A 23,500-nucleotide genomic window follows, 5' to 3' on the forward strand; every position below is an offset into this window, starting at 1 on the left:
GGTCATTAGTACGGCCCCTTGTCAAAAAAAGTTGGGACGCTGTGTAAAATGTAAATAAAAACAGAATGCAATGATTTGTAAATCATGTAAAACCCATATTTAATCTAAAATAGACCAAAGACAACATCACGTTGAAATATCTGCTTATTTTGAATTTGATGGCAGCAACACCTCTCAAAAAAGTTGGAACAGGATCAACAAAAGACTGGAAAAGTTGTCTAAATAAAAAAACCACCCGGTGGAACATCTGACAACTAATCAGGTTACCATAGCAACAGATCAGCAACATGATTGGGTATAGAAAGATGATTTCAGAGGCAGAGTCTCTCAGCAGTGAGGATGGGGAGAGGTTCACCACTTTGTGAAAGACTGCGAGAAAATAATGCAACAATCAAAGAATAATGTTCCTCAACACAAAACTACAAAGAATTATTGGATTTCATCATTTAAGGTTCATAATATCATTAAAAGATTCAGAGAATCTGGAGAAATCTCTGAACACAAGGGACAAGGATGGAAACTATTATTGGATGGTGGTGATCTTCGGCCCTCAGGCAGCACTGCATTAAAAACACACTATTCTGGAGTGGAAATCACTGCATGGGCTCAGGAACACTTGTGAAAACCATCGTCTGTGAACACAGTTCATCGCTGCGTCCACAAATGATGTTAAAACTCTCCAAAGAAGAAACCAGATAGAAACATGATCAGAAACACCGCCGCTTTCTCTGGACCGAGATCATTGAAGATGGACTGAGGTGAAGTGGAAAACTGTCCTGAGGTCTGATGGATCACAATCTGAGATTCTGTTTGGAAATCATGGACACTGCATCCTCCAGGTTAAAGAGGAGAGGGACCATCCAGCTTGTTATCAGCTCAGTTCTAAAGCCAGCATCTGTAATGATACAGGGATGCATTAGTGCACATGGCATGGGTAGCTTGAACATCTGGAAGGAAGCATTAATGCTGAATGATCTATTCGGGTTCTGGAGCTGCTTCCTTTCATTCACAAAACATTTACCAAAGACGAACGTGTTCTCAAACTCTGCTGTCAGGAATCTGCAGACATCAGGTAATACGTTTCAGTGGAGGAAATAACTGTAAAATACAAACGAGAGAGCCACAGACATGCCAGAGGGACGACTACCAGACGTGATCAGACGTGTCATGTGACAGATATGGAGATAAGAGAGACTATCAGTGCCTACAGTCGGTGAGGTCATAGAACACAGGATGAACCTGACAGCATCCTGCATACAGATCAGGAGATAGCTGCTGCTCAGCCATTAACTCATCACATCTAAAAGAATCCTCTTGACCTCATAAATTGGCAGCAGAAATTGTGAAACAGTCATTATTTAGAAATTAAACAGTTTATGTCACTTGTGTATTTTATTCGCGTGCAGAACAGTTTTATATTTAAACTGTCGATTGTTTCAGAGGTTTAATGATGTCAGAACAGATGTGAAGAAAAGCAGACTTCTGCAACAGAAACAAAAATGATGAACATCACAAATTGTCTGAAACACCTTCATGTGAAACCTGTCGGTACGTCCGCTGCTCGCGTGAGGCCCGTTGTGTCGTTGCTGCAGTCGTGACTTCCACCAGTGGAAGGATATCGTCAGGTTAGATCTGACAGACGAGGTAGCGGCGATAGATTTCCTTCTGTGTCGACCAGCTCTTGTGGTTGTGGTGAGTAAGTAATGGTGAACCTGCGGTAACTACGGTGGACTTAAGATCTCATGTCGCTGCAGAATCTCACATGTATGTGGATCACAGTCTGCTTTTTAGCTTCACGCTGTTCTCCAGTTGAAGACGTTCGACAAACACGTCAGTACGCTGACGAAGGTGAGGAAGGACACATGGATGTAAACGATGCTGGATTCAGATGATTTTAAACATTGCTACGAGCTCACTGGTGCGTCTAGTAGCTCGTGGTGGAAACCCTTCCGCCTCCACGATGTACATTTGTGCCGCACCAGGACTAGTGCTAGATTGGATCAGCGGAAGGGTCGCTCCGCCTGTTATTGGTTGTTTAGTTGTGGGAGCGTTGAGGTTAGAGACCAGTTGACTCGCAGCGAAACAACCAACCAACCAACCAACCAACCAACCACAGCAGTGGAGAGTTTTACAGTGTACGTCCGTCCGGCTGATCCACTCTAGCACTGAGGGGCCCACTACTTCCTGTATTGATCCCAAATGTTGGAACTGGTTAGAAACTGAGCTGCTTTGTTCAATTTAAACGTAATTCATACAAAACACAGGGTTTCTTATTTCAAATATTATAATGCAGTTTAATTACACCTTTAATGTAACAATAAATTACTCACCTTACATCCCAGCAGCAAGTTGTAATGAGACAATAGTGGGAATTTAAACATATAACGTGTGTAAATAACAAACATAATTTCATCGTGTTTTTAGAAACACAAACATTTGTAACTGAAAGCTGAAGTAAGAAGAGAAGCTGTGGTTATCTTAGCACTGCCAGCCTTCTCTGGACGCCGTACTGATAAACATCTATCATCACCACAATCTCCCGTCGACCCTCCATGATACGAACGCTGTTGGTAGATTAGCGTTAGAAACGCCTCTCAGTGTACTTGATCAGGAGTTGGGGAGGTAATCTGAGAAAGATGTGGAAGGAGGGTGTGAGTGGTCGTCCTCCCTCTTCCTGAAGTCGACTCTTCCTCCTCGTGGATCGGGATGGTGCTCTCGTTTCAAACTGCTGTTTGGCTCTCTGAGTTGCGTCTGCTGCAGTAACCGGGGACTGAAGGCTTCTCTGTGCTCAGCCTGCACCATAGTGTCTGCTTACAGTCTGCATGTGAGGCCTTCAGGGAACATCTGTAAACCTCAGTTACACTCTGCCCATCTTACTGAATGAAAAATAGAGAATTATACCAGAACGCATAATGTATTTTTTTTTTAATGTTAAAATGAATGGGATAACTAGTACTATAATATTTTGAATGATGTCCAGCCCTCATCTCACCCGATGATGAGATGCAGAACGCCTGTGTGATCTACGTCGGGTGGTGCAGTGGCTCCTCCCCTCAGCTCATACAGCTGTTCTAGTAGAAAACTCCCTGAATTCCTCAGTACATTGTTGTCAAAGTGCTGCTCAATGCGCCATGTACCATGTATCTTAGTGTTTGGTGTGTGTCCTCCCATGCTTCTAACCACAGACTGGATATAAAAGTGTTCGTAGTTTCCAATGCAGAAGTGTCTTCAGCTGCAATACCAGCGAGTGCCACTAGAGGTCGGCTCCAAAAAGCCTCCGGCTCCATAGACTCCCATTCAACTTCTCTCATCAAATCCAAAGTGAATAAAATGTGTCCATCAGTTATCTCGGTGTTGTTAGCTAAAGTCACTCCTTCTTCTTAGTTTTCTGGAGGTCCATCTGAAAATAATCCCTCATTCATTAGAAAAGAAGATTCAAGAAGACCTGGTTTTGGGGGCGTGTCTGTTTGATTGACAGGCCTGTGGTGCAGTCAGGTTACAGCTATCGGTGGGCGGGACGTAGTATCGTCAGGTTTCCAATCAGATCGGTCAGATCCACCGCTGGCTCCTCCCCCAGCTCGTCCAAATATGGCCACTTCCTGCTCCAAACCGCTCTGAACTGGAAAGATGGTGACGGACAGAATCTGAACTGGAGGATTCATAACGTTCATGAACCAACGATGACATCGCTGATGGTTGATGACATCACTGATGGTTGATGACATCACTGATGGATGCCACTTGGAACAAACACAAAAATGATCCTTAAAATAAACCTCTCTGAATCAGACTGAATAACAAGTGACCATTATAATCCCCATGTAGGGAGGATTTATTGCCTGGAAGATGTATGATGTGACGGACAGAATCTGAACTGGATGGAACTACATGTTCAGTCAGGACATATTTCTGACCTCTTTCTTGGAAATGTAAACGTGACACACATGAACCAGCATACTTTAGAATTTTTGACCAAAAAAAAACCGTGCAGGAAGGACCCCACTCCATCCTTTCAAGTTTAAATTCGTCGTGTTACAGGTTCTCAGAGATTGAGTTGGTGAAATGGACGAGGAGAGGTCGATTAAGGTCGTGGTCACTTGTCCTACTTCCGTGTGGGTCGGCAGGTCTGAGTGATGAATCATACAGATGTGATGAATGATGCAAGTGCTGAGAAGTTACTGTAAATATTGTATGAGCGCGTGGCTGTCTGTCAGAGCGGGATCGGATGTCACTGCAGATGTTACAGTGGAAGGTCACCAAGAGAAATCTGCTGTTTTATGAGAACAGTGTGACCTGATACGGTGGAATAAAGAATCCACACTGCATATATAAAATCCCCAAATCAACAGAATAGATCCTCGAAGAACATTTTTACCCACATTTAGGACCTTTAACATCCTTCGGCACGTCCTTGTTTTACACCTGGTGTCACACGCAGGCTGAATCAGAAGGACTTATGCAGACCATAAACCAACACGTGTTCCTTCTCGGTGTGACGTTAAAGAAACCTCTGGTGTAATAATGTGATTATACAACAAGTTACAAATATAAAACTTTTTGTTGCCATGATCTGCATTTCCATGGCAACACCTGGGGTATGACTAACACCTGGAAAACAATTAGTCACGTCAGTAGATTCTTACGTAACGTATGTAATGTTTACTACTCCAGGAAGTAGTCCGACCCTTAGCAACCACCCTAGCAACAGAGAGGATTTCTCGTTTCCAACTGAATAAATACAGAACATAGAAACACTAAACTGATCAGCTAGTTCAGTCTGGTTGGAACAAAGATATCTGATGAACAAAGATATCTGATGAACAAAGATATCTGATGAACAAAGATATCCATGTTCTCATGTGTTTTTAACATTTTAGCTCCGTGTCATGTGTTCAAACCAAACCGGTCCAGCTAGCCTCCTCTAGGATTGTAAGTGCGTGACTATCCGTGGTGTTACGGTACGGGTGCTCAGAGCGACCAAAAAGGACCAAAAGAGACCCGACTTCACCAAATGGGTCATTTACTAGAACTATAACAAGTAGAAACTACATTATATTACATATTATATGAAACTCTACTCTAATTCTATTTTCCCATTGAGGAGGTGGAGGGATATTTCTAGTGATGAGCAGGATGTGATGTCATGATTTGTTCCAGATATTTAGTTGACCAATCAGATCACTGGGGGCGGAGCTACTGGCTGTATAATTAAACTTTACAAAGATGCCCAGATGGCCAAAAGCCAAAAGAAATGATTTTTAAAAGTCCATTCCAACACTTTGTTTAATTTTATTAGAGATCAGCCTCCACGTTGTCACCGGTCGATGTAATCTGTTGAAGATCGAACTCATTTTATTTGTGGTGTTTAAAAATTGTGCACATAAAATCACATTTCCATGATTTGTCCCCATCTTTTTTTCACCGTCATTGAGACTGTTGTAATTTCAGTCAGTGATGCAGAGGGAGCTTTGTGCTGGTGCAGTGCATCACGGTTTGTCCTTGACACCACTGGACAGAAACAGCATCCACTGCAGCAGGCAGATCGCTTTGCAAACACAACCCGGCTCGGCCCCGAGAGCCTGACCGGCGGAGGAGCGCAGCGGCCTCTGGCTGAGCTCCAGCGCTGAGCAGGGAGACGTGCATTCCCTCCCTCAGGTGTGGTGGGGCTGCAGCTGAAGCCTCTGAAGGGACACACCCTTGCTGCCCTGTGTTGCTTTGACTGCCTGATGTTATGGATCATTTTCTAAAAATGCTCCACTGCATCTTGCTGTCGGTCCCAGCGGTTCCGGGTTTCTGCTTCACCGAACGCTCTGCAGGTTTCTAAAAATGGCAGCGGGTCGGTTTCTAACACCGGACTGTGCCCGGTCCGTCGGATCTCCTGCCTCCTCTGTGATGCACGTCTCGCATCCCGATCGATGTGTATCTCTGTTCAGCTGCAGAATCGCTTCTCTCCTCTCGTCCATCCTTCTATCAGGGACTGTAATCGGAGGTAGCGGCTGCTTGCAGTGCTGAAATGCGCTGCGTCATGCTCGTCATGTCAGCAGCGCGGTGCTCAGTCACCAGTCACACACACACTTTTTATGTCTTTTGCCATTCATGTCAGTCATTTCAGTGAAGAATGAAAAAAAAAAAGTGCACAAGCTGTTGTGTGAAATATTTCAGAAGAAAAGCATTTAACGACCTGTTTTTTGTGCTTCTTTCACAGTCGGGCAGCATTTGGTCAAATCATTTATTTTTGGTCCAATTTGTGTTTACTGTTATTTCCTATTTTGTGCTGTAGTCCAGTTTGCTGTATTAACATTTATCTTTATAAATCTTGCATAACAATTTCATAAACTATGTCTGTTAGCAGAAGGAGAAGGACTTTCTTTTGCTACTTGAAAGATCAGAGGAGGAGACTGTGATGTAGTGATGTGATTTACAATTGAAAGGCTGCACAGGGTGTTTTATTTTGAAAATTGAACGGATGCTTTGCAGTTTATAGATATTAGATAGATAGATAGATGGATAGATAGAGAGAGAGAGAGAGAGAGAGAGAGAGATAATAGATAGATAGATAGAGAGAGAGAGAGAGAGATAAATAGATAGATAGATAGATTGATATATAGATAGAGAGAGAGAGAGAGAGATAATAGATAGATAGATAGAGAGAGAGAGAGAGAGAGAGAGAGAGAGAGAGAGAGAGAGATAGATAGATAGATAGATAGATAGATAGATAGATAGATAGATAGATAGATAGATAGATAGATAGATAGATAGATAGATAGATAGATAGATAGATAGATAGATAGATAGATAGATAGATAGATAGAAATACTCTGAATCCCACAAGGGGAAATTTTTTAGTTAATCTGATCTGTGCAGTTTGACACGATGTCTGTCTGACTTCTGTCAAAAATGGACTCTAGAGTTTTGCTTCTAGCTAAAGATGTCTGTATTAGACAGTTAATCTTGCTTGGAAATTCATGTGTAATTTAATGGCAATTCTTTTGTTGTTACCTTGAGTGCCTTTCATATTTTGTCTTGTTATATTTTATGGCTGACATTGGCTGCTGGCGCATCTTTTACAACACACTCTTCCACCCGTCTCAGCACAGCAGGAGTCAAGTTGAGTAACGAAAATAGCAACTCACCATGAGTGTGGATAAAATCTGCACTTAGAGCAGCTTTGCTCCTGAATGAAAGCAGAAGAGTGAAGCGCTCTCTGAGGACACCGTGATACTATGAGGTGTTTAAGACACGGTGGAGTTTGGTCTTTTCCCGTCAGCAGTCTCGCTGCAGCATTTTTTTTTATCAAATGCAGTTCGTTTCAGAGAGATACTGGGACATCTTGATCATAAGGATCAAGGATAATAGTCCAGCCTGGAAGTAACTAAAGCAGGAACTAGTTTTCCTGCATCATACTGAGGCTGGATGTTCCTGATTTTATTGATATTACACAGACTAAAGAAAAAGGTCCGACAGATTTGTGAGCTAGAGGATAAATCCTGGTCAAAAATAACTGCAACATTCCTCACAGTAGAGCTGCAGGCCGAGATAATGTCATCCAGACGAACTGTGGTCAGATTGTGAGTTTCTGAGCTGTATAGGGCCAAAATACAATAACTTTGATCTGAATTTAAAAGGAAAAATGATGTTATTATTATGTCTTTAAAACATGCTTGAAGTTTGACTGACTGACTTGTTGCATCTGGTTTCATAGATACAGCTGGGTGTCATCTGCATAACAATGGAAGTTTATGCAATGTTTCCTCATGATATTAACTAAGCGTGTATTGCATGAAAGGTACGAGGTTCAGTACAGAACCCTGAGGAACTCCAGGACTCACGTCTGTTTGCCTGGAAGAGTTATTGTTGTCCTGAATGAGTTGAAGTCTATCTGATGAATGTAAGTTACGGTGAACCAGTCGAGTGCGGTTCCTTGAATCCCCACGACGTGCTCGGGTGTCTGTGATCACATGTTCTGATCGGAGGTGTTAAACGCTGCAGGACGGAGATGAGTCGGCTGTCTGAGGATGGTTGGTGCTGTTTCTGTGATATGATGCAATCAACCGGGACGGAAAGTCTTTAAACTTACTGTTGATTTTCTTACCAAAGTTTCTCTAGACATTTTTCTTCTGTCCAGCCTGTGACAGTTCTGATCAGAAAAAACACATTTATTCATTCTAGGTCGACATATTTGATAGTTTTAAAGCCTAACGATCAGCTTTAAGTTGTGCAGCGAAGCTTTGCAGACTTCTGTTCAACATATTTCACCTGTCAGGCGTCCTGATGACCGTCCTGCCTTATGATGACGGGGTGACACTTCTGAAACCAGAAATACACCCTTGGGTGAAATGATTCATTATTAATTTTCAGCTCCTTCGTGCATATGGTCACATTTATTTTAGTTGACAGAACCTGTGAGTCGTTGGAGCTGCAGTCTTCTTCAGACGCCAGCGGTGCATTTCTATGCATCACCTCAAGTGTTATGAAGACGAGGGATCGTGTTCGAGCTGAAAGGGGAAGTGCGTTCGGAAAGCATTAGTGACACAGCAGAAAGTGTTTTGGCGGAGGGATGCTGACCTGAGATGATGAGTCAGACGAGGAAACAGACTTCTCTCATCATATTGCTTCTCTTGGAAATGTCTGAAACTCAATATGACTCTCTGACTGCCACGGCTTCTTTTTCATTCATGTAAAACATCACAACGTCATGTTCACATTTAGCTGCTTCAACACAGTTTTTCTGTTCAGAAAGTGTCTCCTGTAGACTTAAAGAATTAATACCAGGTTTACCTGGAAAGAAAAATGAGAGCTGACTTGCACTTTAAAGACTTTAAAGGGCTTTGAGCAGTGAGGAGCTAGTTTGTGGATGATTGCAGCTGTTGTACTTCACTCATGAACCAAATACTATGTTCACCATGACATGGCTGAATACTGAACACAGCTTCCTGCTTGTGTTCATAGACGTGGCATTGAATGAAAAATGAACACAGACTAATGAGACGGTCTGTTCTGGAAACATACGCAGCTTTTAGGAGCTTTTAGCAGCTTTTATCTCCACGGTTCTATAAGTTCAATAAATACATAACAAAAGATCAGAACTAAAATATTTCTGTGATGTGCAGCAGGATTATTATCACAGGAAGTGATTACATATTAATTACTTTATCAGGTTCCTGAAGTTGCACTTTTTTTCTAATTTCGGCAATTTTACCGCAAAAAAAAAAATCACTTAAAACTCCACAAATCATATCGACATTTCGGATAAAATCCACGACAAAATCAAACATTTATGATCGCAACAATAACAAAGAAGTTCGCCCCAAACGTTGCAAACACACACAAACAGTTTTTCAGCCCAGAAGTTGCTTCCACTCTACAGGTTCAGTGTTGCCTGTGTTGTTTCCGTGGTTACTGACGGTGGGTTTCCCTCTGCAGCGACCACCAGCACCTCCACCACAGCTAAGACCTCCAGTCACGTGACGCGCTGCAGCGACCACCAGAGGAACTACTGCGTCAACGGAGGCGAGTGCTTCACCCTGGAAATAATGCCGGGCAGTACAAAGTTTCTCTGCAGGTATGACATGAACTGAAGGATGTTTGAAGACTTCATCTGACTGAATCTGTTTTAATAGTATGTGTTAGATGTGTGGCAGCCTTTATAAGATGAGTAGTGGCAGCCGACGTCACAGTTTGTTGCTGCTGTCAGAAGAGACTTTGTTTAAACTCTCTCATGTTGGCATGAACACAATTATTGTGATAATCTTGTCAAATCTTTTGTTCCACCCATTTTCACCGTGCAGGTTCTTTGTTCCCACCCTCACTGGAGAAACAGCAGATAAATCGGTTCCTCATTATATGTGTGTGTGTGTGTGTGTGTGTGTGTGTGTGTGTGTCACTCCTTCCTGTCCCTCAGGTTGTGGTGTGTTGGTTATCGGGCAGCAGGATCTGCTCTGCCTGTTATAATACAAAGAGGTCATGCAGCTCTTTGAACTTAAAGTAAATGTTCCTTATTTTACTGACTGTTTGACGCCGTTGAAGAGTGACACACATCCTGTTTGCTTCAGTGTCGATCTTTTTCACTCTGTGGTCACTGAGCCTGGACTGAGTTTGGATGCCAGTTTATAATCTCTTTTTAGTCACATGAGTTTCAACCTACTTTGGCTTTTAGTTTCTTCTTTCCAAACTTTCAAACAAGTTTCTTTACATTGTGTTATAATTTAGTTTCTTCTGATTGGTGTTTCCACTGATAGAACCTCATTTCTCCTCCATCAGTGTAGATCCTGTCTATTATATTGAATTCAACATCAGAGCAAATGTCTTTGACTCAATAAAGAATCTTTGTTAGTAAAACTATTGAATCTGTGATGGATCATTTGTTTCACTTACAAATGTGATATTTTATTGTAGTGTGAGAGGATCTGTGCTGATGGTCAATAAAAGACTTCACTAATTCCTTACAGTGTAAACAGGATGTTTGGCTTCCTGTGTTGGACCCTCAGCCGGGGACGCTGTGGTGGTCTTCAATCATTTAAAATTTTTTTTTTTCGAACAAATTAAGAAAGAAATTTTAAATTTGATCTCTAATAATATAAATTTGCATTCCTACAATATTCAATCCTATTATCTCTCAAGTTACTTTTTATTGGACGATTCTGCTCCTTATGTTTTACCTCTCATGTTTAAAACGAATAAAGTAGTTTGCATTATATTTAGCAGGATGGACAGCACAGTTCAGAACCTTTTAACCAACTACTTCATCCTTTGACAGACTACGCACCATTGTTTGGACTTCATATTTATAACTGAATATTAAAAAAGATTTGAATTATTGAATGTATTACAGGGTTTTCCAGAATTGTCCAACATCAGTGATGCTGTGTGATGAGCTGCGTCCTGGACGGTGACATGTTTTGTGACTGTGTGTTTGTCCTTGTGTGTTCATGTCCTGTGCTGTTTTTCTCTTTTCCTGTCTACCTATCAACCAGATGCTTGGAGGGATTCACTGGGCACCGATGTGAACAAGCTGTGCTTAAGAAAGTCTCAGACCCAAAACGTATGTGAACACGACTGTATTCAGCCCCACATGTCATTACTGGTGTTTCACCCCTGTCATGTTTTCTCCCACAAATTGTGGAGAAATCCGGCGTAAGCTCACTGAAGAGCCCTCAAACAGGCTCCGGAGCAGAGCACTGAATTTTGCATGGACTTCACATCTCATCACACCCCATCCATGTTGTTCAGAGCGGTGAACTACCTCCACCTCAGGCCAGAGGTGTGTCTTTTCTGGAGGTACAGACATACTACCCACTGTTCCTTCCATTGTGACTCACCCCATCGCCTCAGAAACCCAAACACAGGCTAACACCCCTGAACCATCCACCACCACTGTAACTGACCGATGTGTCAGTAAGGCAGCAGTAATTCTCCTTTTCAAGTCCAAACCTCCGACTGGATATAAAAGTGTTCGTAGCTTCCCGGTCTAAAAAAATGGTTCCGATGCAGAAGTGTCTTCAGCTGCAATACCAGCGAGTGCCACTAGAGGTCGGCTCCAAAAAGCCTCCGGCTCCATAGACTCCCATTCAACTTCTCTCATCAAATCCAAAGTGAATAAAATGTGTCCATCAGTTATCTCGGTGTTGTTAGCTAAAGTCACTCCTTCTTATTAGTTTTCTGGAGGTCCATCTGAAAATAATCCCTCATTCATTAGAAAAGAAGATTCAAGAAGACCTGTTTTTGGGGACGTGTCTGTTTGATTGACAGGCCTGTGGTGCAGTCAGGTTACAGCTATCGGTGGGCGGGACGTAGTATCGTCAGGTTTCCGATCAGATCGGTCAGCTCCACCGCTGGCTCCTCCCCCAGCTCGTCCAAATATGGTCACTTCCTGCTCCAAACCGCTCCGAACTAGCAAAGATGGTGACGGACAGAATCTGAACTGGAGGATTCATAACGTTCATGAACCAACGATGACCTCGCTGATGGTTGATGACATCACTGATGGAAGCCACTTGGAACAAACACAAAAATGATCCTTAAAATAAACCTCTCTGAATCAGACTGAATAACAAGTGACCATTATAATCCCCATGTAGGGAGGATTTATGGCCTGGAAGATGTATGATACTATATATATATTATATCACACACAGAGTCTGGATTTATCCTTGTGGCCTCGTATGTACATGCAAATTTCAGCTTGCCCAAACTAGCCTGATGGAGGGCCCGTACAACATGTAGCTCATGATTTAATGTCCTTGGGTACGAAGGTCTGAGACGATGAGCTGGATATTTTGGCCCTTTAGACACCAGTGATGACTGTGATGGGTTTTTGCACGGTTCTTGTATGAACTAACTCCTTCTCTCTTGTCTGATTTTTGTGTTTCCTACTCAGGTGTCCAAATGAATTTACTGGTGATCGCTGCCAAAACTATGTAATGGCCAGCTTTTACAGTATGTGTATTTCCTCTTCCATCTCCATCTTGAACTGAAGCATGTTTGATTATCAGTTGTATTTTCTTTAAATTTTTCTTATTAGACATAACTTATTAAGATTGTTTCTCTGTTTCATTTCATATGTTGAAGCTGCATGTGGTATCATTGAAGTTTTTTTAAAACTTTATTTATATTTTTAAAGTCCATGATGATTACCAATGTTCCAGTCTTTATTGCCAGTATTTTTAATATTTCGCTTTTATATAAACTTATCGAGAACCATATTAGGAACAGCTTATTCCCAATACAAGCTAAAACCTGGATGACATGGATCACATTTCTCCTGTTCTAACACATCTCAAACATTCAGATTCAGATTTACTGACAGAACTCGCCGTCATGTTCAGGACACCAGTTAGACCTTTGCATTGTGATGTGGTGTGTTATCCTGTTAGAAAATTGCAAACTGGCTGTAAAGGGATGCAAACTGTCAGTAACAATACACACTGTAGGATGTAGCATTAAAACTAATTCAATCTAGTTTTATTTATATCGTGCCAAATCACAACTTAAGTCACTTAACATCGTAAAGTCTAAACAACAGAATCTTAGAACATTTCAGAAAGGAACCCAACAATTCAACATAATTTACAGCTGGGAGGGAAAAAAAACTCCCTTTTGACAAGAAGAAACCTCCAACAGAACCAAACTCAGAGATGAGAGTCCGCGGGAGAGAGAAGGCATAAAGATAATGAGAAACAAGAGAGCTCAGTGCATCATGGGAGTTCCCCCAGCAGCCTCTTTAACAGCATACCTGCAGGATTGTTCAGGCTCACCTGAGCAGCTCCAACTATAAAATGTTAAAAGTAGAGAGGGTGTCTGCCTCCCGAACCGAAACCTGAAAGAATAACTCTCTGCCTCCTAATCTACTGTTGCAAAATACAGTAACTACAATTTTGTCTGAATTTAGAAGTAAATAAAATGTTGGTCATCCAGGCCTTTATATCTGCAAGACATGCTTGAGGTTTACTAAACTGAGTTTCATCTGTTTTTTTGGGGGGATAAATATAAGTGTCTGTCATCTGCATAACGTAAGACATTTATGCAGTGTTTCCTCATGATGTCCCCTGAGAGGGAAGCACTTATAATGTAAAAAGTATTGGCCCTAACACAGAACCTTGTGGTACTCCGTAACTAACTTTAGTTCACGTAAATGAGGCGTAACTGACCTCAACACGTTGGAATCCATCTGATGGATCTGATGGGAACCAACTGAATGCAGTTCCTTTTACCTTGATTGGTTGGCGTCAAGGGGCCCAACGTTTGCCAAGAAAACATTCACCACACTCCCTCACACCACCATCAAATCAAATCAAATCAAATCAAATCAAATCAAATCAAATCAAATCAAATCAAATCAAATCAAATCAAATCAAATCAAATCAAATTACATTACGTCAAATCAAATCCAGTTTATTGTCCCGTCACCAAACCTCTCAGGGCGAGGCAGACTGATGGAGCGTTTCTCTGAGATCTCAGTGCAGTAGTAATAAAAGATAATGCTCATCACATAAAAACATATATCCAGAACAACAGTCGCTGAACCCGCAAGTGGAACATAAAAAAATAGTGCAAGTTAAACAAAAATGATGACAATAATAATCACACAAGTATTTAGTCATGAAGTGGAATAAAAAAAGTAAAATAAATTGTGCAAGTGAAAAACAATGTGCAAATTATGCGCAATTCAACCTGCAGCCATCAGCGTGAGGTAGTTTGATTGTTCAGCCGCCTGATGGAGGAACTAAGTCTGCTGATCTTTGCTCTGAGACTTGGAAACTTCTTACGTAAAGGGCATTGAGGGGGTGTGAGAGGTGCCTGACTATGTTCAGTGGCTCCTCCAGGCTTTGGCTCCGGTACCGGTCCGGGATGGAGGGTAGGGAGACTCCCCTCCACCCTCTGCAGAGCGCTGCTGAATGTAGTGAGGATGTTGGTGGGAAGTGACGCCTGTTCCAGTTTCCTCTGAGAGTGAATTCTCTGTTGGGCTCTTCTGACAGTCCTGGTGGTGTCGGCCTGAGATCTACTCTCTGAGGAACCCGGTGTGGTCCACTCTCTCCACTGTGGGAGGTGTGTGAAGATTGGGACCTCCTGAGGTTTTGTCTGTGTTGAGCACCAGGTTGTTGATATTGCACCAACCAAGTGTTTGACTTCCTCCCTGTATGAGGTGTGAGCAGCACACAGCCTTGAGGGCTCCCGGGCTCTACGTGATGGAGTCGGAGGTTCTGCCACCAACACGGACCGACTGCGGTCTGTTGTTGAAGTCCAAGATCCAGTGAGTGGTAGAGGTGCTGACATCGAGCAGAGGCCGTTTCCTTACAAGGATCTGCAGGATAGACGTGTTGAAGTTCTGTCGTGGGTGTCTTTGTGTTCAGTGTGGTGGATGTTTGTCTCTGTAGATCGGTTTGGATGATGAGTCCAGTGACGAGGGGATGTCGGCTGTGACGTGAGTCCAGAACACTTTATCACTGCGGGAGTCACGGCAACGGGACGGTCACCATTCAAGTCATTAGTATTATTGTGGTTGTCTTGAAGCATCTGGAAACAACGGCTTGACTCAGATGTTAAAGATGTCCGTTAGAACATCTGCTAACTCGTCAGCACACGTCCTGGGATGGTTCAGGAAAGGTCTTGTGTTCAGAGAGTTCAGGTGGAGTTTATCCTGATAAAACCCGACGCAGGTTGACCACCTGTCCAACTGTACACAGAATCTGAGTCTGCTCTATTTTAGTAATCAGTCAGTTTATTGTTTATTTTACAGTGAATTAATTTCTTTTAACGATCTGATTAAATACACACACGTGATGAATTAAATAAGGAAAGTGTCAGAGATGCAGAGCAGTTGAAACCAGGCCAAGCTAATGTTATTAATTTATTAGAGAGCAGTATCAGCTGCTTCGGACCTGCAGCTCAGACCAAACTGTCAGCAAGAAACAGAAGGGCAGCAGCAGCAGTGTGGACCTGCAGGTGTATTCATGCCAGTGAGAGCAACTTTAAAAGTGGAGTCTGGGGTTCTGATCCAAAAAACCTTTTGGTCACATTAAAAGAGAATCTGCTCCCCGACGGCTGGCTGAGAAATAATAATGATCATTCACAGCCGTGGTTCTGTAAATATTGCAGCCCGTCAGCAGCAGCGAGTATTGATGCTCATCTTAAGGATGGGGGGAAGGTTAGACGGAGGACATGTGCTGACGTGATAAACTCCACATCACAAAGAGAAGAAGACCAGAACCAAAACTGAAAACTGAAGTGATCCAGCCGGATTAACATCGGTGAGCTTTCTGAAGAAGGGCCGACCTCAGAGGGTTGAAAGACCTGAAGACGGATGCACATTAGCTGACACTCTGTGATTTATACTCAGCAGTGACACATCACGGTCATGTTGTTAGCGTGTGCGTCTGTACGCAAACCTGATATTCTTCATGTTTGTGTGCACGCAGCCTGCATGTATTTAGTGTGATTCAGAGCGAGCTGCAACAGCTGCTGAGAGTTGAGTTCCTGAATTCAGCTGCTGTTTCTGTGCATCTCCGTCATGATCTTTTGTTTCTAAAGCATCAGCCATCAGTGATGTCATCAACCATCAGTGATGTCATCATCCATCAGTGACGTCATCGTTGGTTTGTGAACGTTATGAAGCCTCCAGTTCAGATTCTGTCCGTCACCATCCTACTGGTTCGGAGCGGTTTGGAGCAGGAAGTGACCATATTTGGATGAGCTGGGGAGTGATCAGTGTAAATGTGTGAGAAGACTCAGTCATTGTTTATCTGAATGTTGTCCAAAGACAACTGGACTTACTTGAGTTTCATGATGTTTCAGCAGTTGTTTTATAGCCGGTGCTTTTAACCTCGACTCTTGGCTGCATGAGACAGCGACTCTACGACGTCTGTAGTACATCTGCAGATCTGTTTCAGCTGCTGTCACTTTTATTTTCCTGTATCTGCCCTGTAAGTGGTGAGGAACAGTCTGTTGAACTGCTCCTGCAAAAACTAATGGGCCGTTTACACATTTTAATTCACAAAGCTGGGACCGGCCAGCCTGCTGAGCTCCACGGATACAAACAGACTTGCTGCTGCTGCAGGGGAATGTTAAGAAAGGTTCAACTGTAGGCAATAATCTCTGATGCAGAACAAGTGTCGGAGCCAACTGAAAACCCTCAAGACAGTTTACAGAGGCACCGAGGTGGTGAACAGGAAGGGAACTGCTAGTGAACGGCACACGTCCGTACGTGAATCACAACACAGCACACCAACAGAACCACTGACTCCTAACAGGACCAGATCCTGTGTGAACAGAGTGTAACGCTGACTCAGGCAGTTTGTAACTATAAGATATAATGAATCCATGTTTTTCAATATTACTTTTACGTTCATAACTTTGTTAACAGGTAGTTTGCTGCAGTTTTTGGATTCTGGTGGGTACAGTGTAACACGCTTACCTTGCTGTTGCATGTTGCAGTGAAGCACGAATTTGGGTCAAAAATGATGTTCTGACCTTTCATCCATTAACATTAACAGAACAGCCTAGTTCAGGAAAACCACAGAAACCAGGGGTCAGTTGTAGAAACCTGTTCCTGCTGGAAACTCACCAGCAGCAAATATTAATTGATACTATTATTATTATTATTATTATTATGGTTATTATTATATACAGATAACAGGTCTGTATGTACAGCCAGCTGAGCCAGGGATCGTGAAAAAAGTGACAGATTGAAGAAAAGATGTCCTGTAGGTTCTGATACAAGACTCAGTTTGGAAAAATAAGGATTTGCATAAATAATTTTTATCTGGACAAATATTCAATAACATGTCTTTTCCAGTGTGTTGTCACGAAAAGGACTTCACATACCAAAGATCTCCTGTTTTGTTTTCCAATAAAAATTCCTCACAATTGTGCAACAGCACATTTTTTTCAAGTGAAGACTTGTAGAATATCCAACAGGAGATCATTCATGTGTGAAGGGATTTTTTTTTTGTGACAATAAACTGTATAAAAAATTATAATTACCTAAAATCCCACCAAAAGACCCCCCCCCCTTTTCCTCCCCCCCAAAAAAAACAATCCTCAAAATAAAGTAAAAGCCCATGATCCTAAACTCAGTGCACAAAACCTGGTTTTGCACACTCGTAATTTTTTTTTTACCTACAAGTGTGCTTCACCTCCGCTGTAACATCCAAGAGGAAACAATGGAACATGATCATAGCATGCTAGATTTAGTGTAGCAGACTGTTGAGAATATCAGTGTCCCACTAACTGCATGCAAGATCACTGATTGCAGTTGTAGTCGCTTACAGTTGGTTATATAATAAATTACATGATGTTCACATGGTTTTTAGGTATTTCCTCGCAGTACATTTGGATCTGTGTTAGTTAGAACAACAGTCTTTCACCAGTATTTTAAAGGTACTGGGAACTCCCTCACCTGCTTCTTTAACGAGATGCACAGTGAAGGACACTACAGGTGAAACTTTTGGCACAATTTCACTTTAAAACTTTCAAGGAGTGAAAAGGACAGAAAATGTATGATTAATGTGGAAAGTGAATTTTAGTCCCAACCGGAAACAAAACAAACTTGTTGTTGCTGAAATATTGTAGAGCCCTTTCCATCATTTTAAATGTGAGCCATGTTTGTTGGTACAGCTGCGTGTTTGGGCTCGTGAGTTTGGATTCGTGCAGTCTTGTTGGCAGTGTTACGATAACTTCTCTTCAGGCCGGTGTCACGGCGAGTCGCTTTGTGGAAGTCGGCTGGTGGACGGTTGTGGAGCACACGTGACGTTCGGGCAGGGAACAGGAGATCACAGACCTGCAATTAACATGTGATGCTGTAGAAAGAAAGGGTTTTTAAAAAGACTGAATGTAATTTGCGGTCCAGGATCAACACAGTGGAGTCTGTTCTATCTGTGGTTTGATGCTGCGGTTGTGTTAAAGTGCAGTATGTTTGTATAAGGTCGTCTAAAGCTCATCTGAATCGTACAGTTTATGGCATTGAGATTTCTGTGTTACCTTACGGTGTGTGGCATATTTGTGTGTTGTCATAGCAACCGGCAGCATGTCACTCTTGTTGTCCCAGATTTGATTTGCAGAGATGCACGTAGAATCTCGACGTCTGGGAAATGTTGAGAAAAACAGACTTTGAGCATTTAAACATGTCGGTGTTTGTTTGTTTCCTGTGTCTTCAGGATAATTTCAGACGCTTCCTGTTTACATAAAGGGTTATATGGAACATCAGTTTATAGGTTTGTGTATCATGATAATGTAATAGTTCATGTATAATGATTTTTCATAGTGTGTTACCTCCTGATTCTGACGACAGCATAACTGAGAAAAATGAATATGAATCCAATTTTGTGTTCTTTTTCCATGTTTCGGTCACATTTCTGCACTGACAGAACATCTTGGGATTGAATTCATGGGTATGGATTATTCCTTCCTCCTAGTTTGCAGATGTGAGACTGAAAGCTCAAAGCCTCTGATAAAGCTAGTTTTTTCTTGTCAGCTGAGGGGATCATACGGCCTTCACTATAATTAACAAATCCAAAATAAAACCAACACACCAATAATGTTTATGATGAAGCAGCGTGATGCATCTGCAAACGAACAAATGCCACATGTGCTATTGATGAAAACACCACGAAATCCCGGGAGGCTGTATGTTCGTATCCCTTCAGCTCTCCCTCGCTGCATTTTCTGTTGCTAAAAGTGTTCAGCATGAAACAAAAGAGCAGCATCACTCTCCTCCTCCATCCATCATTTGCTGTGTGCCTTCCTGTTTCCACCTCCATCGTACAGTATGTTTCCAACTGTTCCTTATATCCCCTCTTCCTTAAAGCATCTCTACGTGGTTTCTGCCTCTTCTCAGCACATTGAGGAAAGGACAGCTTATGTCTGCTGCATAATGTGTTTTCAGATATGTAATATCATCCCGTTGAAGGAAAGCAGATGAAAATTAGACTTTTGGTTAAATGTGGAACATTTACATTGCAAATAGAATGCATATTAGTACTATTTCATGTAAAAATACATTATTCACTTTTTAGGGCACAGTTAAATTTATATACAATTATAAATTATTTCAAATTTGAGCACTGGGGAAAAACCCTCTCTGCAGCTGCTTTACGAAACCCTTTGATGTTATATAAATGATTATATACAGATCTGTTTCCAAAAAAGTTGTGACGCTGTGTTAAATATAAATAAAAACAGAATGCAATTAAAACAAAGACATTTTTATTGTTTTATGAAAAACAGATGCTCATTTTGAATTTGATGGCAGCAACACACTTCTGAATATTTGACACAGGGTCAACAAAAGACTGGAGAACACTGAAAAAAAACACTTGGTGGAACATCTCACAATTAATCAGGTTACCTGGCAACAGATCAGTAACATGATTGAGTATAAAAAGATCATTTCAGAGAGGCGGAGTCTCAGCATTAAAAACGGACACAATTCTCTTGTGAAAATCACTGCATGGGCTCAGGAACACTTGTGAAAACCATCGTCTGTGAACACAGTTCATTGCTGCGTCCACAAATGAAGGTTAAAACTTTCCAAAGAAGAAACCAGATAGAAACATGATCAGAAACATCGCCGCCTTCTCTGGACCGAGATCATTGAAGATGGACTGAGGTGAAGTGGAAAACTGTCCTGAGGTCTGATGGATCACAATCTGAGATTCTGTTTGGAAATCATGGATGCTGCATCCTCCAGGTTGAAGAGGAGAGGGACCATCCAGCTTGTTATCAGTGCTGACTTAAAAAGCCAGCATCTGTGATGGTATAGGGATGCATTAGTGCACATGGCATGGGTAGCTTGAACATCTGGAAGGAAGCATTAATGCTGAATGATATATTCAGGTTTTGGAGCAACATATGCTGCCATCCAGACAACGTCTCTTTCAGGGAAGGTCTTGTTTATTTCAGCAGAACAACGTCCAACCACATTCTGTACGTATTCCAACAACATGGTTCTCTAGTAGAAGAGTCCGCTGATAAACTGGCCTCCTGCAGTCCAGACCTGTCAATCATTGAAAACATCTGGAGCATCATGACATGAAAAATACAACAAAGGAGACCCTGAACTGTTAAGCAGCTGAAATCATATATCAGGCAAGAATGGGACCACATTTCACTTTCAAAACTCCAGAAACTGGTCTCCTCAGTTCCCAAATGTTTCCAGAGTGTTGTTAAAACAAGAAGTGATGCAACACAGTGGTGAACATGAACCTGGAAAAACTTTATAGAGACGTGTTGCTGACATCAAATTCAAAATCAGCAGATATTTTTCATAAAACAATAATATTTCTCAGTTTCAACATTTGATATGTTGTGTTTGGTCTATTTTCAATTGAATACGGGTTTATATAATTTAAAAATCATTCTATTTTTATTTACATTTTACACTGCTTCACAACTTTTTTGGGAATGGGGTTGTAATTAATACATTATTTGACTGCACTTTGCTAAATCATATGCAACTGTTTAAAAATCAATAAGCCCCACTTCTCTCGGTTATGATTATATAGCGCCAAGTCATAACACAAGTCATCTCAGGATACTTTCCATCGTGAGGTCAATACCTTACAGTATTACAGAGAAACCCAACCATTTACCAGTTACTACATGTGTGACAGCTGGAACAAAACCTCCATTTTAACAGGAAGAAATCTCCAACTGAAGCAGACTCGTAGGAGGGTCACCATCTGACTCAGTCGGTTTGAGTGAGCGGAGAGCAGGGAAAGAAAAGAACAGCTTAGAGAAATAACAACCAATAAACAGATGGCAGGTTGATGGGTTGATATAACCACAGATCAGAAACATGCAGCTGCAGCGATACCTGCAGAAAGGAACATACGGAGAGGACCTGAGAGGAAGAAGCACAAAGATAATGGCATCTAAGAGTTACTGGGACGTCCTGATAATAAGGAATTACCAACAGTCCAGCCTGGAGGTAACCAAGACATGGACTTGTTTTTCAGCGTCTTCCCATGTTGGAAATGATTTTGGTTGTTGTCGTCAATCCCACTCTTTTAAAAGGGAGGGCAAAGTGTGCTGGCAATATAAACACGATATATTCAACACCACAGGGCTTCACCACATAACCACAGACGGCTGGGAACCAGAGAACATTCAAAGATGTTGGACAGACGGTCTGCTGGTTAGGGAGTAGGGGAATCAGAAACCTGGGGCAGATGGACTGGAAGAAAGAGACATGGGCCACTCATCAGGGTGATGATTGACAGAGTGATGGGCAGGACTCTGGCAGCCAGGTGTAACCTCCCAGGAGGGCCGGCTGAAAACTGTTCAGGACAGGAAGTGGGTGGAAGGCTGAAAAACCAAAAGCAGTCAGTTACTTGCTGGGCACATGCAGACAGGGAAGACAGATGAAGGCTGGGGGGGTTCGGCCTGGTGGGCCAATGGTGACTCAGGCTCGACATCTGCTGACCCGGTGCCCCTACTGGGCAGCAAGGCATCAGCTGTAATGCTGGGCAGCTGAAGGGGCCCCATGTTGTCAAAAGCCACATTTTCTTACCGGGAGAAAGTCCAGCAGAAAGCTGACCGGCCGGAGAGCAGCAGGCTGGCTGGTTGCGAGCGGTTTGGGAGGTTGGCTGGGGGCTAGCAGGCTAAATGAGACGTAGCCACCTGTAGTACCAGCCAGACGCTGGTTGGCCCAGAAACTGGATCAGGCAGGAGACGAGCAGAGTTAGGGCTAGCCAGGTTTGGAGGGTGATCCAGTGGAGGTCTTGTTGGACAAAAGAGTAACTGGGTCAATCCAGAGCACCTGAACACTCCTTCTGAGATTCACAAACTTTTCAAAGTGACTTCCACCTCCTGTCACTCCTCCATGATGAATCCAGTGTCGTCTGGGTCCATTTTGTGCTCGATCGTACCATAACACAAAACACAGAAGGTTAAATCAATGTACTTATAAAAAAACTGGTCCCCGATTACAAAAACTGGCAAAGATTGAAAAACCAGTGAACAAAAAGAAGTCCAAAAGACACTGTTAATAACAGCTGGACAGTAAAGATCGTAGATATACGAGCTACGTGATTACAAAAGACAGCAGGAAACACAATAAAGAACCACGACAGTGTTGGCATGATACAGGATGTGTTCCTCTGTAAAGAGTCCAGACTGAGGTTTTTAAGTGAAATGAACAACAAGTATGCCTCCTATACAATACACAATATTAGTTTTAATTTGTAATGCATGTGCACGTGTGTCAATATGCAAAATATCTGTACAACCTGAAAATACGACTTCCAAAAGGCCCACAGAGATTCACATGAGGAAAAAGGAAAACCAAGACACTTCTAGAAAAATGAAATACAAGTGGAAACACTTGAATGAAGTGTGTTTCACATTATACTGCCTTGAAAGGAGTGAACATGTTTTCCAGAAAGGAATTTACATTATTTCTGAGTAAAAGGACCCAACGCTGAGATAACCTCAGTGATGGGCTACAGTTCTCGCCACTCCACCGTAAGATATGAAGGCTTCTATAAATTATAGATCAGGATAATAAGAGAGAAGCAGGAGTCATGATGTGAAAGACGATCTGATGTTAGAGACATTTCTTTGAAACGCTAACTAGAAACCTGTCGATACAGGATTTACTGGCAAATGCTACTATTTGTATTTAACAAATAAAAATACCCGATATCAGTATATAGGCAAATAATCCTTTTTTTTTAATTTTTAATTTTTAATTTTTTTTAGAAATAGCTTAAAGAAACACTTTTGGATAAATACAGCTTAAATTATTTATTTAAGGTTTTTGACAAAAGGAGAAATCTCAATGTATCTTTGACATTTCTGTGCTAACTGTTACTGATTAGCTGACAAGCTACAACAACATCACTTATAATCACCATCTGTCATAGAAATGAAAGTTAGATACACACCTCTCTCACTAGGTCAACCTCAGTCACATCATTAATAGAATTTCACCTGTAATTGAAGGATGGCTGTTGGTTGCTGTAAATCTAAAACCTTCATCACAGAGCTTCTTCTTATTGTTTGGGTT

At 42.0% G+C, this 23,500-nt stretch overlaps 1 protein-coding gene across 3 annotated transcripts in view; it reads left to right on the forward strand.

Annotated features, from left to right (window-relative positions):
* Positions 1-23,500, forward strand: part of nrg1 (neuregulin 1) — a 34,628-nt gene that overhangs the window by 1,785 nt on the left and 9,343 nt on the right. For 2 of the 3 annotated variants that reach the window (XM_069717351.1, XM_069717352.1), the window contains exons 2-3: positions 9,424-9,562; positions 12,377-12,435. In XM_069717351.1, the coding sequence (XP_069573452.1) occupies positions 9,424-9,562; positions 12,377-12,435 (198 nt within the window). Of the gene's footprint in view, positions 1-9,423; positions 9,563-12,376; positions 12,436-18,860; positions 18,885-23,500 lie in introns of all 3 variants that reach the window. The other variant, XM_069717350.1, reaches the window with a different exon arrangement.

This window comes from Brachyistius frenatus, unplaced genomic scaffold (genome assembly GCF_029030835.1).
Source record: "Brachyistius frenatus isolate BFR_SWC_R1_liver_20210118 unplaced genomic scaffold, ASM2903083v1 Contig_172, whole genome shotgun sequence".
NCBI lineage: Eukaryota > Metazoa > Chordata > Actinopteri > Embiotocidae > Brachyistius > Brachyistius frenatus.